The 16727-nt window shown below is 40.4% G+C and overlaps 1 protein-coding gene across 2 annotated transcripts in view; it reads left to right on the top strand.

The window, feature by feature from the left end:
• Window positions 1-14053, top strand: part of negr1 (neuronal growth regulator 1) — a 164347-nt gene extending 150294 nt beyond the window's left edge. For both annotated transcript variants that reach the window (XM_067596803.1, XM_067596804.1), the window contains one exon: window positions 9726-14053. In XM_067596803.1, coding sequence (XP_067452904.1) covers window positions 9726-9826 — 101 coding nt within the window. In that variant the 3' untranslated portion in view covers window positions 9827-14053. The remainder of the gene's footprint in view (window positions 1-9725) is intronic.
• The last annotated feature ends 2674 nt before the right edge of the window (window positions 14054-16727 follow it).

The following is a 16727-nucleotide window of genomic DNA, read 5'->3' as shown; positions in this document are numbered from 1 at the left end:
ACTTTAGGTTAATTTTTCTGATAATACCTTAATGCCTTTACTGTTATTGAATGAAGGACTTTTACTTCTTTCAATGGAGTATTCATTAAGTACAGGATAGTATTGACACTTTTAGGCAACTAGCTGCTGAGTATGTATACTATATTTCTTCATTTCTTCTGTCTGTGTTATTTGTAGAAATGTATAAAGGAGGCCTACCTGTCATAATGAAATTCAAAACTCTGAACTGGAGGTGAACATGTTTCCTTCCTCCCGTCTGCAGTGAGCTCACGGAAATGAGGATAGAAGAGCATTAAAGTGACACACATCAAATTCACTCCTAATTTCTGCCTTAAATACACTCCCCATATTAACAGCATCTGACATTTGTGACTTAGTTTTTAGCCTTTCTAGTGCAGCCCATCTCCAGGCCGACAGACGGAGGCTATTAAGAATTAATTAACAGCACCACAATTAGTTTTCTAGTTTCAGTATAAAAGGGATTCATTCTCATTCCAGGCTGCAATCTCCCAAAGCTACATGTGTCAAGAGGGTCGTGTAAGTAGTGTTAGTGTGTCGTTTTGTGTGTTTTATTTTTTTTCATTGTCCACCAAGCTGGTGTAGACATTGTGTCAGGAGTTGCTGGAAGGTTGTGGAAGTTCATATCCAGTTCTGAGACCTTGAACTGTTGAACCACTTAACATATCTCAGTGTGTGAATTAGAGAGGAAGGTATTCACACTCTCTCACTCTCTCATACATCCAGAGTGAGTTTAGTAGTGTGTATATACGAGAGGCGGTGCTTGTACTGTATAAAATATCCATCTGAATCAATGGTGCCCACTTCAGGACACTAGAGTTTTTATCTGAACCTCCCAAAGGCAGTCAGCAACAAGGTGCAAAGTAGAGACTGGAGTGCATTCACTGCCTCAGGTTCTGTCTTGGCGTAATAAAGGAATATTTCATGTGTGAAACTCACACAGCCTATGGGCGTACACTATCTAAAGCAGACTTCGAGCTAGCAATAATTAATGTAAACATATGGCGTGTGCCTCCATTGAATTGTGACTCTACTCCATGCAGCCTCAAGTCTTATGCAGTGCCTCAGCTAGAAATAATCCACTGCACATGCTAATCACTTGGCAATTGATTTGGCCCTTTTTGGTCCAACAATTCCTGTAAACCACCGAATTGATCTGAGAGAAATCAATTAACAGCTCAGGGTAGGTAAATATGAACAAAAAATATGGATTGCTCTGCATACAGTATGACCATCTGAGCAAATTCTGGCAGCAGCTCGTGTGCTTGTGCAGAGATGCTCAGCATGAGCAAATTCCAGTCAGGTTCAAGTAGCCCCAGGTGAACTGTGATAACCAGACAGTCTGCAGTGATAAAGTTATCTTATACCCATCAAGAAGAAAATGCACTTAACCCTCTACATTCAGGCCTGCTGTGTTATCAGCACCATAATGGAAATTGATAAAAGAGATCTGTCTTATCATAATCCTACATACATAACAGCGGGGGATTGCTATTTTGGGAGTCTACGGGCGAAGGAGAAGGGGCGAAAAAGGAGAGGGCAGAAAGAGAGCGTTGCCTCCTGGATGGAGATCAGATGCTATCGGGGTGTATTGATGGAGCAGCTCGTGTAGATGCAAGTAGCATCGGCTCGTCCTAAGACATTCCTCATAACTGGCCAGATTGTCACTGTCATCGCGGGGGTGCAGGAGCCGAGCAGCGGCTGACTCAGCGAAATCCTTGGGCCTGCAGCAGGACTCGTACAGAAATAAAACCCTGATAAGCATTAAAAAAGTGAGGGTGAGACAGGGGGCATGGGGAATTATTAGAGAGAGTGGGAGTGAGAGACTCAAATATGAGAGGGAGATTATTGGAGAGACGGAGTGAGGAAGAGAGAGAGAGAGGAGGGGAAACTGAGGCTGCACGAACATGATACATGCTGACGCCATTTGTTTGTGTCCCTGTGCATTTTATTAAGCCTCTAACATTAAACAGATTTAGGGGAAACAGTCAAAGTCATGAAGTAATTATGCTTTTGGAAATGCTGTGATTAAAAACACTCTTTTAATTATCAATTCACACTGTATTGCCTTTTTTTTGGAGGGGGGGGGGGGGGGTTGTTATTCCCAGAACATGCTGATGTGGATTTACCCTCTAGATTTAGGAAAAAAACAAAGTTACACAAAAAAATTCATAAAACATTTTAAAAATGGAGATTTATCCATCAGGCGTGCATATAAAGTACGTAATTTGCAAGCCCACTGATTTCCTGCATAAAGCATGTCCTTGAATTGATAGGTGCAATAAACATGTGTGTAGGTCACTCTGAATTGTGGATTCTCTGGAATGCCAGACTCATAACTTGACTATTCAATTCAAATGAAAGGTATATAGATGCGCATTCTGTTCAAGGAGGAGGAGGGAAGAGAGGCCGTAAGAGAGAGAGAGGTAAATCAATAATGAAAAGGAACAGTATCTGTACAGAGAACGCAGGAAATGTCTTCTCTGTCGGGATTCCTTCCTCAAGCTCAAACTGTGCTGAGGGTTCTCTTATGTGTCCAGATACCCCACAGAGGCGTTGATTAAGTCAAGCTGAAGGCCAAAGTCTCCCTGCAATTGAGAGCCCCCAGCTCACTCAGTAAGCTATCAGGTGACCCGTCTCTCCCGCTCATTCACTCTCCAGTCAGATACTGATGCTGAGAGGAGCTATTAGAGCCTGGGCTCCAACCCCAAAAAGCATTCTGCTGGGTGTTGATAAGCAGCAGGTACCAGGATGTGGCGGGAGGCAGGGAGAGAGGAAGAGGTGGGGTGAGTGTACGGCAGCGATGGGAGGCGGGGGACGGTAAATGATCTCTGAAGGCCATCTTATTAATGGAGGCTTTTCATTACTAGCACTAATGCAAATGATTGGTGGGGCTAATGAGCTTGAAGGTCCGCGCGAACGAGGGCTCCGAGGAACAGCGGTGTGTGGTGATCATAGCGGGAGACGAAGGTGATGAGTCTTGAACATCATATCTGGCCATGATGAACATTTAGCTTGTACTAGAACAGGAGGAATAGAGAGAGGAATGGATGAATGAGCTGATGGGTCGGTGAGTCAATTGTGCACCAACTCAATATGGCAGGCTGCTACAGGCAAGAGGGTACAAGATGAATTGTGGAGGGGACGAGTGTATTTCACTGTCAGTGGATTGAAGTGAGGTAAAGCATGGAAAATGTCTTGATCGCCTTCTATAAAGTGCTTGCACGCTCTAGGTTTGTAAGCACTTAGGAGACGATGAAGCGCGACACATTTCTTTGAAGGCGCGGCATCCCCTCATCAAATGTCATGAGCAGTGCATGATATTCCATTTATACTCTTTACCGAACACCAGAACACTGGCCCATTATTAAAAAGACAAACTGCCTTTAGTGTTTGCTGTAGTGTGTTAAAGACACCCTTGGTGGCTGCTGTGAACCTTGCATGTAGAGGGATTTAGACCGATTTACAGCATGGTGTGTACAGGATCAGTTCTGGCTCAGGAGTGTCTCATGTGGGCTCTCTCAGGGGAGCGGCGGGGGGAGGACCAGAGGCCACTGATTGATGGTCAAGGACACTGAACCCCTCCCCCACACCCCTTGCTCAGAAGAGCCCATCTCTGAAGCCGTGTCCTCGGGGGGATTGGGATGCTGCCTGGCTGGCTGCCGTCTGTGCGCCACTCGTGACAGCTCGCCTGGAGGATATGAGCAACTCAGGGGATGAATCATTCGCTAATCGACAAATGAATGAATTGGAGATTTAATCCAATACCAAAACATGGGAGATTTTTTTTTTCTATTCCGCATTGTGGAACATGTATGAAGCTCAAGGGGACCGAACACAGGATTGAGGACTTTTGAATGAAGCACATGTTTTCACAAAGCTTACAATCCCAGTGTATCTGATCGTTAAAGCGCTGAAAAGAGGAAGGGAAAGGAGTACGCACAATTACTTAATGAATGATGATGTTCCAGTGAATTACAGTGCAGTGCATAACACTCGAGATGGTACTCAACACAAACCCCGCATTGAGTGTCACTGTTGCATATTTCAGTATGATTCATTATCTGTGTCAACAGTGACTGAGGTTCAGGGCCTTAGCATTTGTTGTGCATATGATGTGTGGGTGACAAAACTGCTGTCGATAGAGATTCGGGGAGGGATAAGGGGGAGGGAAGAAGGACGACAGAGGGAGAGCCTGGCTCATACTCCCAGCACACTATTTAAAGCTGATGGCTCCCGTCCAGAATCACAGGAGAGAAGCAAGGATTGTTATTTTCATATGACTTTGGCTAGTGCTGGGGAGGCTTTAGTTTTTCATTTCAATTCTGTTGCAAACCAGTAATTGAAGCGTATCGCTTTCATCTCCACTTATCTCCTCTGCTCTTCTCCCTTTGGAGCGCTGCTTGTCTTCGTAGCGTTTGCGCATCTTGACACTGTTGGTTTCTCTATGATATATTGTATGGGATTCTGGTACTTCATTGTAGCTCGCTGCTGATGTACATGGCAATTAAATTCAAACCCCAAAGAGGTAGAACTCAGTCAGAGCCCCCCTCCCTCCCTCTCTCTCTCTCTCTCTCCTGTCCGCTGCTGCTCGCACCCCCTTTCAATCACTGTCTTTTTTTGCAGCTCGCTCTTCCTTTGATTCCCGCTTCTTCTCCCCGTATCTGCCTTTTCCTTTTCACTCGCTTTCTGTCTGTCTCTTCCCCCTTCTATTCCCTTCATGTTAATAAGCAGAGTAATGGTGTTGCAGGCAGTTCCTGGTTGGGGAGTTAATTAAAATGGCAAGTTACAACCCACACAGTCAAAACAATGGAGGCCCCTGCTTTTCGCAGTGACACAGGGAGATATTAAACAAGCCCAAAATCAAACACCGCGAGGAGGCAGGAACCCAGTAACACTGCCGATCCCCCAACCTCACTTAACACTTCCATCCCTAAATACTGATGGGTTTATTGTTACTCTCTCCGGCCCAGTCAACATTAGTCAGAGCAGAGATCCAGTAATTACCTACTGCACTCCCTGAACTGCTGCATGAAAAGCAATTGTGTACAAGATATTAATGTGATGATTACTGCAGCATTTTACTGAGCCAGAAACGACACTGACACTGATCAGATGAGAAACTGAAGAAGGGGAATAGTGACATCTGCCTATTCCCCACCCTACACCACCACCACCACCACACACACAAACACACACCCCAAATGATTTTGCTAGCGCGGCTAGCACAATGCAGAGCGCTTAGGCTCTGACAACAGTGGGCCGGCTGAGCAGGACAGGAGCAGTTGCTATGGTTACCATTTCTCGGCTCGCTCTCACAGCCCAGGAAAACTGTGTCATTATCCTGTACTTTGGATAGGAGAAGAGAGAGAGACACAGAGAGAGAGAGAGAGAGAGAGAGGAGGGATACAAAGAGAGAGAGTGAGGTAGAAAGGGGAGACAAAGATAGAAAGACGAGGGGGGCTGCAGTTCACACAGGCCAGCCATGCATCTAACACACACATCATCAAAATTTGCACCCATTTCTGCTCCTCTCTCTCCCTTTTTTTCCCCCCTTTCCGTCTGTCAGCAGTGCTATAGTTTTCACTCTAATAGGTAAACAACTTCAGTGCCGACAAATAATGCTTGAAAATATCAGGTAAAAGCAGTGCTGTCAGGTGATAATGGGATGTGTGTCCTTTTTTTTTTTCTCTCTTTCTCTCTCTGCCTGGCATCTCCTGTGAAAATTGTCACCAACAAGCTATTATGTTGGTAAAAAAAAAGATCAATCTCTGCATCATTGTATTTATTTTAACACACCGACAGCCATATGCCACTCCAATGACAACCAACCTAGATTCTTATTGAATAAATAGTCCACAATAATAACAGCACAGTGGGATAATGATCCTCCTCTGCAAAAAAATGTGCAACAACAAGCCGCTTCTAACATCAGAAATACACAAAGCAAAAGGATTTATATGTTCATGAGCGTGTGTGTGTGTGTGTGCAGTATGTGTTTGTGCTTACGTTGTTGTTCACTTTGCTTGTGCGCAACTGTGTTTGTGCATCATTAGGTCCACATCAGGTTGGTATTCCAGAAAGCAGGTTCAACAAATTCTGAGTCTAACACTGAACTCTGAGTCGATGATGGGAAACTCTGAGTTTGTTGATCTGAGTTCACTCTGAGTTAAGCACACACGTGGTGAATGAAAAAAGACATTATCGATGGAGCTCCGATACTACGGTTCACCATGGCAACAGGTAAATAAAAGGCGGGCGGTGCACATTTATCTTTAAAAATAAGAGCCTGAGTCAGAGCAGGGAAAAGTGTCAGTAAGTTAACACAATAAAGTTATATTCAGTGTTGTCCATTAATTCATCATTTATCGAATCTCAGAATCCATCAGCTATCTGATGATGATTTAGCCTCTCAGGGGCAACGGCCAATATTTCGGGCCAGCAGATATCCAGGACACTTCCTCTTCCATGTGCTGGTCTTTGTTTACTGTCCAATTAGCAACTTGAGACGGTCCAGATGACATTTCGGCTAATCTCTATAAACAGATATCTGCATATGAATGCAGATAAATTTAATAAAAAGCTAATGAAAAGCTAAATCATCATCAGACGATAGCTGATGGGTTCCGAGATTGCATTTCAGCCAGTGCGTTCTGCCTGTTTTGCTCTCCACCCGGACTTTTTACCTGCATGCAACCAAAGCCTGCTCAAACGTGATTGGTCAATACTACTTAGACTACAAATGGAAACCAGCACACCTCCGGTACCAAAATCTTGTCCTGTTGCCTCCAGATTCTTCATTCAAATGCAGATTTCTGTTCATAGAGATTATCCTTTCCCAGACTTAATTTCCTTAATGATGATAAAGTGGAATCTGACTTTATCAGGCTGTAGCTACATAAAAATGAAAAATACAGTTGAAGATTTAACGAATATATAGATCAAAGACATGACCGTAAGCTCACAGTCTGATCCAGTAATAATGTGTTTGGTGATTTGCACTTGAAAAGGCATCAAGGTTAAAATACAGTAGAGTTTACATTTTTAGACATTTTTGGCTCAACAGCATTCAGTGACTTTATTTCAGCTACTAAAACCTCACTTTCAATCTGCAGCCACACCACGATCCTGCTCACTCAGAAATATTAACATATAATCTCCAATATTATAGGAATTATGTTCCATCGGTGCGACCAATCACATCACGAGTGATGGAGATAATTATTCATTGATCCTATGTGTCTTAAGCTTCATACTGATTCTGTAAATTTAACCTGAGATTACACTTCATATGCAATAACATTTCAGTGCAGGAGCTGCTCTAACAAACTGGCAGCTGTCTTGTTTGCACAGAGTCACAGAGTTGTGACAGAAGGACATGCAGAGGTTTTATTCTGATGTGAGACTGAATTCACGCTGTGTAATATCTGAATGTGAGAGCAAAAAACGCTGTTCAAAGAAATCACTGATACTGCATAAAAGCAGTAACTTTAGATAGCCCTTGAGTAGCAAACTGATATCCAACCAGGATTTTGATTCTGACAGACAGTAAACCACTGATAATTGACGCGAGCTTTGATACGGACTGAATGAATGCGGGAAAATGAAAGCGCGTCTGGCTCTGTGAGAAGGAGGAGACACAGAGAAACTCAGGGTCCGTTAAGAAAACCTGCCAGCAAGCAGGTTAGCTTCACAGAGTCAGTTACCATGGTAACTGACCCCAAGTTTAAGTTACATCTCTTTGTGGAACTGAAAACCCAGAGTTTCCCTCATCTCAGGGTTAACAAACTCAGAGTTTTCACTAAACCTGTTTCTGGAATACCACCCCGAGGAGTTACATTGTGAACTAATTACATGGCCGTGTAAATAGAGGCACCCTGCTGATATGGGCTGTGCACCACATGATTTCCCCTGGTGGAGCAGAGCCTGTTTGCACTGCCTTGCTGCGCTGTGCTGTGTGTGTGTGTGTGTGTTTGTGTTTGTGTGTTTGTGTGTGTGCGAGTAGGCATTCAGGCATGTGACCTGTACATGCAGATATGTATGTGTGTGTGTGTGTGTGTGCTGAGGGAGAGCATGTTTTGTAACCTGTGAGCTGTGCTTTATTGAGCTACAAGCTAAAAGAGTGTGTCTGTGTTGAGGAGGCAGAGTAGCCCCCCTCCAAATGAAAGGCTGCCCTCTCCCTCTCCGCCTGCCTCACGCAGCTCTCCAGAGAGCTCTGTTCATATTACTGTGGCTGTCTGCTGGTCAGAGAAACACAAACAGCACAAAACAAAGCAGGCTTCGATGAGAAAGTGAAGAAAAGACCTTGTGTAGCCCCTCATCTGTTCTCCTCTCTCTCCACTGATAGCTTTTTTTTCTACGGCTAATATGAAAGGTGGGAAAGGGGAATAAGTATTTTAACAGCCAACTAGAAAAGGTTAAAAAACATATAGTATTTTAAAATAGTACAGAATCAGTGGTGGAAAATAACTTAGTACATTTACTCAAGTACTGTATTTCAGTGTAATTTTGAGGTACTTGAACTTCACTTTTTCATTTGTATTATATTTTTAATTCAGTACATTTATTTAACAGTTGTAATTAAATAACTAGTTACTTTTTAGATTATGATTTAACATTAATTCCTCGACCAGCTACAATGTAGTACTTTAAAGTCCCCGTCCTCTCAAAAATGTATTTTTCTTGTTGCTCCTTCAGTTAGATGTTTGAGCTTCATGTTGAATAATGTGTTTGACTCTAGAAGGCTGTTTTGAGATTTATCTGCTGAAAGTGGAAAGTTTCTCAATTTAAATCTTGAGTTGAAGGCGCGTACCTACAAGCAGGATTTGTGATGTCACAACTAGTAAAGAGCCAATCATGATCCAGTATTATTATCCAATATTTCTAGTTGACATTGTGGATGTATGTGATGTGCTATTGTGTTTAGCTTTGTATTCTGTATAATGAGTCCTGTGTGTTTTTTGCTTTGTGCTGTTTGTTATTGTGCTGTTATATGTTTTATTTGTAAGGGACTGCAGATAAAAATGAGCTTTAAAGCTAACTCTGGTGCAGTGTATCAAATGTTAACATTTATGTTTAAAACTGTACATTGTCCTTATAAATACAATACAATTTTTTCATGCAACTTACACAAGTGTGATGTGGAAACACAGCGCACATACACTCAGAGTGAAGTGAAGTAGGAGACATCTTGTATCCAGCAGTTCAACTATTGAAATTAACAATATTTGTGTAACATTTCCAATTAAAAAAAGCATAAATAAAAGAGGATAAAATTAAATTATAAAATATGAAAAATGTAAAATATGAAAGTGGAAAACCCATTTCAGACACAAATTATTATTCAAAGCAGAATATTTTTATACATCATAAAATATGTTTGGAGGGGATCATTAAGTACATTTTGCTGAAAATACTTCTGTACTTTTACTTGACAAGGAGTTGTTTTTTTTTACATTGTAGTATTAGTAGTTTTACTTACTGTAAGTAAAGATCTCAATACTTCCTCCACCACTGTTCAGAATATTGCACCGAGTGTTGTGAAGTATGAGTTTCTGGGATCAGCGGCAGCGCTACAGTAATTGGAGTTTTTACATTCTCATTTGGAAGCACCATACCAAGCTAACTGCGAGTTTGAAAGTGGAGGATGCGGCGGAGTGAAAGTGCAATCACAACTAATCAGAGCTTCTCTTGTTTCCTGCCCACAGCACCCAACACTGCACCCTATGGGAGCACAGGAAGTGCGCACGTCCCGCTGGCCTGCCGATACCTGGTCCTGGCTCTCTCCTCCTTCATCAGCGTGTACTAGCAGAGGCCAGCGCGGACACAATGACTGTCGAGAGCATTTATGAATCCTTTTTGACATTGCTGATGGCTGGGATCCAATCTGGTACAGTTTGTTGAAAAGCTGTGAGGGGAAAATAATCAGCGTTATTTTGTGTGGGGATTTTTTTTTTTTCTTTCTTAATTTGCGTTCTGGTGAAATTTCTGTCATGTAAATACTATGATGTTTTTTAATTATTATTTGTTCTCTCTTCAGTTTTTTTTCTTTTCTGATTGATCGATCACCTTGTGAATCAGTGCTCACCCCCCCACCCCCCCACCCCACTTCCCGCTCCGCCTCCAATCATATCAAAATTCCCCCCGCCCCAAACCTCCCAAATTACTTTTCAAGCCTCTTTCTCTGGGAGGTGACGGCGCAAAACTGACATTTTCATCCGTTTTTGTACATGGCTAAAAATAAGCAATTGTGCCAAGTCTCTCAGTACACAGAATTACCATACCAATGTTGTATTGAATGTATTATGGGTTGTTGAACAAAGGAAAGACATTTAGATTCCTAACAATACAAAATTTGATTATGAAGTGTGCTTAAAAAATACAGAAAAAAAAAAAAGAAAAAGAAAAAAACAAAAAAGGCAGGGTGTTTTTTCAGGACCTGTATTGTCATGATTACTCAGTAGATGGATGAACAGTGTTGAAGGTGTGCTTTGTTGTATTCTGAAATGGGTCCTTCAGTAACTATGCCTGCCTAACAGCTTTGATCAGGCAGACGTCAAAGTAGCAAAGTATACTGTATTGTATCTTTATATTTTAATATAGTGTAGGCTTTTGTTTTAAAGTGGGACCAGCTTTTCTCATTCGACCAAAAACATTAACACGGTTCATGAGTTTGTACAGTTATGAAGGGAGGAACATCGCTGCCCTGTGTTTACATATTTTCTTGAAAATATAAATATTACAGTATATCCTCCATATTTTGTTTTCAGTGAGTCACATACGTGAATGTCACAACAAACTGTTGCAGTATTGAGAAGAAAAAGCAGAGCCCAAGTTAAACTGATTGCTTTTCTCTTTGAAAACGGGCCACCTCCACTAGGCGTCTGAGCGGGGCATTTTGTCTCTGAACTCACTGTTAACCTACTGATCATCTTCTGGACAAAAACACACAGCTGCATACTGTCGGTCGCTTGAAGTTTTTAGCTTCAGCTTTTGGCATGACGCTTAGATTCTGCAGCACTGCATTTTGTCCGTCTCCGTTTTCTTTTACAGATTATTCACTACTTAAATATATTACAGTCTACAGTTAATGGACATCATTGTACCAATTAACAAATGATGGAAATATAGAGAGAAAAAAGGCTATGTCGCTTACGATTCTTGGCAAAATATGACAGTGTAAGGCAGATATTTCAATAGATCATGTTAGTGGTTAAGTACATGATCTCTACAGAAGTATTTTGCTGAAAACGGCTTTCTTTCCAATCCGCATCCTTCACATATTAATTATAATTATTATCAAAGATACACAAACAGCTGATCAGTGTCCGCAGGGCCAATGAAAGTCCAACAGAGTTCAAACTTAATTAAATGATGCAGTTTGCGGCTTTTTTATTCACTGAAATCAACCATATCAAGACGCGAAGCAGCGTTATGGTAAGGGTTTACTTTTTGACGAGACTGTCAGCATGGCATATTCATCCTCAAGTATCTTCAATCCATGGTGTAAACAGAGTTACTGCAATGCCTTAATAGTACCATAGACATTAAATTAACCTCCTTCTAAAGAAGGACACTTCCAGAAGCTCTCCCAGATGTGGAGCTCCATAAAATATGACCACATTTGTTTGACTGATTATTGAATGTTCATAAACCATTTGCTGACTGATATTTCGAATTAGGCATTATTATTCAGTGAAAACAAAATTCCTCAACTTATGGCTCTCACAGGTATTTTCAAATAAGCCAGTCGCAACTGATAAAAATGCAGTATTTGTCATACAGGTTAACATGTTTGCAAGTCTTGTTTGGATTTGGATTGTGTTCTGTTTCGCCCCGCGATCAAGGAGTTCACACAGTATTTTCACATGAACTTGTAACTGCAAACCTATAGAGAAATAGCCATCGCAGTTAAAAGACTTAAAGCACAAACACTGTTATTACTTTTATGTTTTGTGGTGATTTTGTTTTGAGGTCTGCTGAACTTTTTTTTTTTTTCTTGGAATTGTTATCAGCTTGTTTTACAAATTATGAAAATACTGCACCATATGATCTTGTTTAAATGTTAAGGTATAATGAAAATGGGTCAGAAATATATTTATTCTCTTCCTTTATGAAAACAATGTATAAAAAAATACATTTGAAACATGTAAAACTGGTTATGTGACATTTATTTGAATGAGGCACAGTATGGCATAGTTTATAATGTTGTCAGGTTCATTTAGATGCCATAACTGTCGTTGATTTTTTGTCGAGACGAGTACATTAAAAAGAACAATGTTTGCAATCAAATAACCTACTTTTTGAAACAGAGAGGGTGTGAACCAATATAACAGTATTATAGAACAGAATCAATGTGTGTATATTTGGAGAAAATAGGATACCGTTTGATCTTTAGAGCCAGTGTGTAGTCATAGTTTTCACACACTTGCGTGTTTGACGATGTGCAGAGAGTATGGTTGTGCTGCATGTCAAAGTTAACCTGTGTTTTTTGAGGTGGCCATTTTACAGATATTCAAACTTTTTAATGAATGGAACCAGTTTTTTCCAAACGTTTTCGTTCTCGACCTGGTCTAAAAATACATACCTCCTACAGATCACCAGGCTATGTTTGTTTGTGATTTATTTGAATCAACTTTGCTGATAAACTAAAAACAACTGCTGTTCAGAGTCATAATGATTATTGTGGCACATTGGTGACAGTCTGGAGTTATGTTGGTTGCTTGTCCGAGCAGTTAAGACCATGCTAGTATTTCCATATGAAATGTACTGGATGTTAATTCTTTTGAATAATGGTATTAACAAGTCCCTTTTATCAAATCACTATTATTTGCAATAAAAGTCTTCATGTTACAATACTTAAACTCATATCTGAGTTAATGATTCAAAGGGGTCATTATCACTCTCCAGGTTGAGGAACATATCGCTTGTGTTTGTACAGTGTAACTCGGGGTTATTGAGTCATCTTAATTGTGCAGTATCATGCATACTTGATCCCCTCCCCTCTGCCCCCAAACACTGTATAAATCCTCCTGAGCCCAGATGGCCAGATGCCACAGTACACAGGATTAACCAACATTTGCACTGTATAGTCATGATTGACTGGAGTGTGTTGCTCAGTATATCTGTTCTCAATGTATTACAAACGTAAAACGCTGTTCATTCCCTCCCATGATGCATTTGGAGTAGATTATAATGTACTTTTTCAGGGGCAGGGCTTTCTAGTATCCTATGAACTGAATACAGTCTTGGCTAAAACATCCACGGTTGTGACCTACCTCGTGAAAAGTTCAATTGGAAAAAGTCGTGTTGATGTAGGAGCTGAACAGAGGCCACGCCACCCACCCGCAGAGATCGCTGCCTCACCTCAAAGCTCCCAGCTGACACCGGAGGAAAAAAAAAATCTCTCCGCTTTTAAATATAAGATAAGAGGATATTAAATATTCAAGTGTGTGGGTATTATAGCCCACAGTTCCCACCCTGAATTTTTAAATCGCCCATTTCAAAGCATCCTCCTGCACTCAGCCGACGTATCAGAATCACAATGTTCAGTTTTGAATGCATTTAGTTTGGATTTGTTGCATTATGAAACAACAGCTGTTTAAAATGAGTCTCAGATGGGAACAAGTACTGTACTGAGTGCCTTCAAAGTATTTTGTCAATCAGCTGAATAACATTATTTAGAGCAGTGTTACTACAAGCCAAGCTGAAGCTCCTGTTAGCAGTGTAAAGTATAAAATAATTACTCACTTAACAGTTTTAATTACATCGGCTATTTATAAAAATACACCCAACCATCTCAGGATGGATGCAAACAGCACTCCTCATAGGTTGCAGACATCATGTAATTACATGTACTGTGTATTTGTACTTGTTTGAAAGTGGTTTCATGAGGCATAATTAAGTTATTCTGATACATGTAACCCCGAAAATAGCATAGAGAACAAGTAAAAAATTGAATTAACGCAGTTAATTGTCTTCATAATTCAAATATGATGAGTGAATAGTTAGATTTCAGTGTACTAATGTGTATTTATCTTCCAGGGAAAAAGAAGCAGGGTTCAAATCGTTCTTAATCATCTTCATACTGGATATTATCAGGTCGAACTTTATACACACAAACTGCAGTTTCCTGTCTGTTTTCACCTCTTTAGAGTCTGAGACGGACACTTTTATTACTCTCTCCTGTGATTGACATACTGTATCTGACACTGGCTAGAATTTTCCTGCTGCTGTAAAAAAAAACTTAAAAAAAAATAAAAAGCTGCTTGGAAAAAAAACTGAGAACAACCAGCAAGAATTATTTTTGCAGATGATGTGTGACTCAGGATGTCACCGTAGGAAACATCATAACAAACTCAGACAGTGTTGTGACAGTGTTGCTGCACCAATAGGAGCACATATACTGTGGTGCCAGTGAGAGCTGATGTAGAGAAGCGAGGCAACATGTTGCAAGTGGCATTTACAAATTTTAAAAAGACAAACCTGCATAAACACTGACAATGAGTCATTTTGTATTGCGACTAATACAAATATTCAACCTCGAGCGCATGTTTTCAGCAAATAATGCTTTACAGCGGATTGTGATTTGACCACTGAATACTGGATGTTTGCAGTTCTTCTTCTGCAAATAAATTTATGTAAAACAGTAATCCTGCAGCAAAATTACGGCAGCATATACAGTGGGTTTGTGGGAATTATTAGCACTGTGTCAAAGTGCTGTTTGGCTCTTCACAAAGGCGTCTGCGGCCGGCATGAACAGAGACGAGGCTGGAGGAGAGAGGGATTCCTTCTGACCCAGCGGTTAATGAAACCCTTCCTGTGCCATTGTCAGTTTTAACTGGGAGATTGTGTCATACTATAACGCTGGAGCTGCTGCCTGGCTCTTGCGGTCGCCATCCAGCTCCCTGAGCAGCATACTGAGTTGTCAGTATCAAAAAAACCTCTGTTTCTTGAGTGCTAGCATTCGGTTTGGTAGATATGTTTGTTGCACAGCAGGGAAAAGCTATTCCTCCTGTCAAACCCAGGCAGAAAGACAGGGGGGAAAAAAACTCGAATGCCTTTCTCTTTCTCTGTAAGAAGTCTCTGGGCAAGTTTGATTCAGTTCTAAATGGAAAAAGCAAAAAAGAAAGTTCAGGTTCTTGAAATAGGCCTCTTCTTTTCTCTCAAACATTTCAATTGGTGCAAAAACAGTAAGTAATTTCTGGCTGATGTGACTCTCAATTTTCTTTTTTAAATCCCTCTGATAGTGTGGCAGCTGCCAACGTAAGGGTGACGTGCTATTTTAAAAAGAGGTTGCATCAAGTATTTGTCAACCTGTCCCTCATTATTTCCACTGAACTGGAAAATAAGTTGCCAGCCAATGATGCAAAGCCTGAGATAATGCCTGGGTTTTAAAGCAAGCTATCTAAGCCAGGTCTCTCCATGACGCCGTCGACTGAATCACACAGTGCGAAGTGTTTTCACATGACGCTCCCGGGCAATTGTCAGTTTTGTGAAGGACTGAACGGGTTGCCATAGAGAAAATGTCATCATTTGACTGACAGTAAATGTAATCCTATTTCATTTGTTTTCATGCCTCAGAAGGCAGATTACACATTATTCTATATACACTAAATGACACAGCAAATCAGTTCTTTGTAGCACCAGTTATCAAATCGTATCACTGAGCTATCTGTGGCCTCTAGTAACAACACATGAGGTGCAGCATTTCTTCTGTTTGTAAATTGAATATCTTTACTTATGCCATTTTCCTTCTTTTTACAAAAAAACGGGAATTTACTTAATGATGGTGACAGGAACACCCTTAAGTTTTCTGTACGTACTTTTATTTCTTTTCTTTTTTTTTTTAAATTTAATTTAATCTTTAAATCATCATGCTGAAAAATTATGTGATGAGAAGTTTGGAATGGATATGTTTACTCAAATGTGTATGAAGGTCCTTTAGCCACCAGGGATATAGTTGTACATTTATAGGCTCTAGATCACTGGAATGATATATATGGCTTTAAGTGGCATTGATATATCTATATATAAATACATATAAATATATATATTGATATTTGTCCAGAAATAAGAAAATTCATGTACTTTAATTACTTTAAAGCTTACATTGTGTATAGCACGTATGCAAGTCCATTTTCATCATGTTTGATGTAATTTTGTAGCAGTGGTTTGATACTAATAAATGGCAGTTGATGATGGAATTGTAGATTGTGTTGTGTTGAACTGATGTGACCTTTACAGCCGTGCAGCTCTGTGCTTTTATACATGTTCAAGAGAACAAGGAATAACTGAACATAGTCACTCAGCAGCCACATTGGAATTCAATAATTTATTCATAACAACATGTTACAGGCTAAAAATATCCAAGTCATCCATTTAATGAGCAGATACTTTGTGGTTTCCTGTGAGCGGCTCGTGACAAGCAGCAAAATACCGCGTTCCTCGTGTATGAAAAAGTCATGCATAGGCTTTGATAAACAGTGACACGTACATGAATTCATTACTTCTTTCATATACAGTATGACAGTGATATACAGAAAGGAAAGCAGAAACAGTCCTCAAAAGAAAACAGACTCTCTTTGTAGTTTGTTGAAATGTCTAATACTGAAAAATATCAAAATAATTGCTCTCCCATCAGAGCAGTATCAACAATATTTTTGCTTTCCAGGATTGTCATTATGTCAAATTATGCGATCGTACAGTCA

The sequence above is a fragment of the Thunnus thynnus genome, chromosome 8, assembly GCF_963924715.1.
Source record: "Thunnus thynnus chromosome 8, fThuThy2.1, whole genome shotgun sequence".
Lineage (NCBI taxonomy): Eukaryota > Metazoa > Chordata > Actinopteri > Scombriformes > Scombridae > Thunnus > Thunnus thynnus.
Note: the sequence above shows the minus strand (reverse complement) of the source record. Positions and strands in the feature narration are given on the sequence as shown.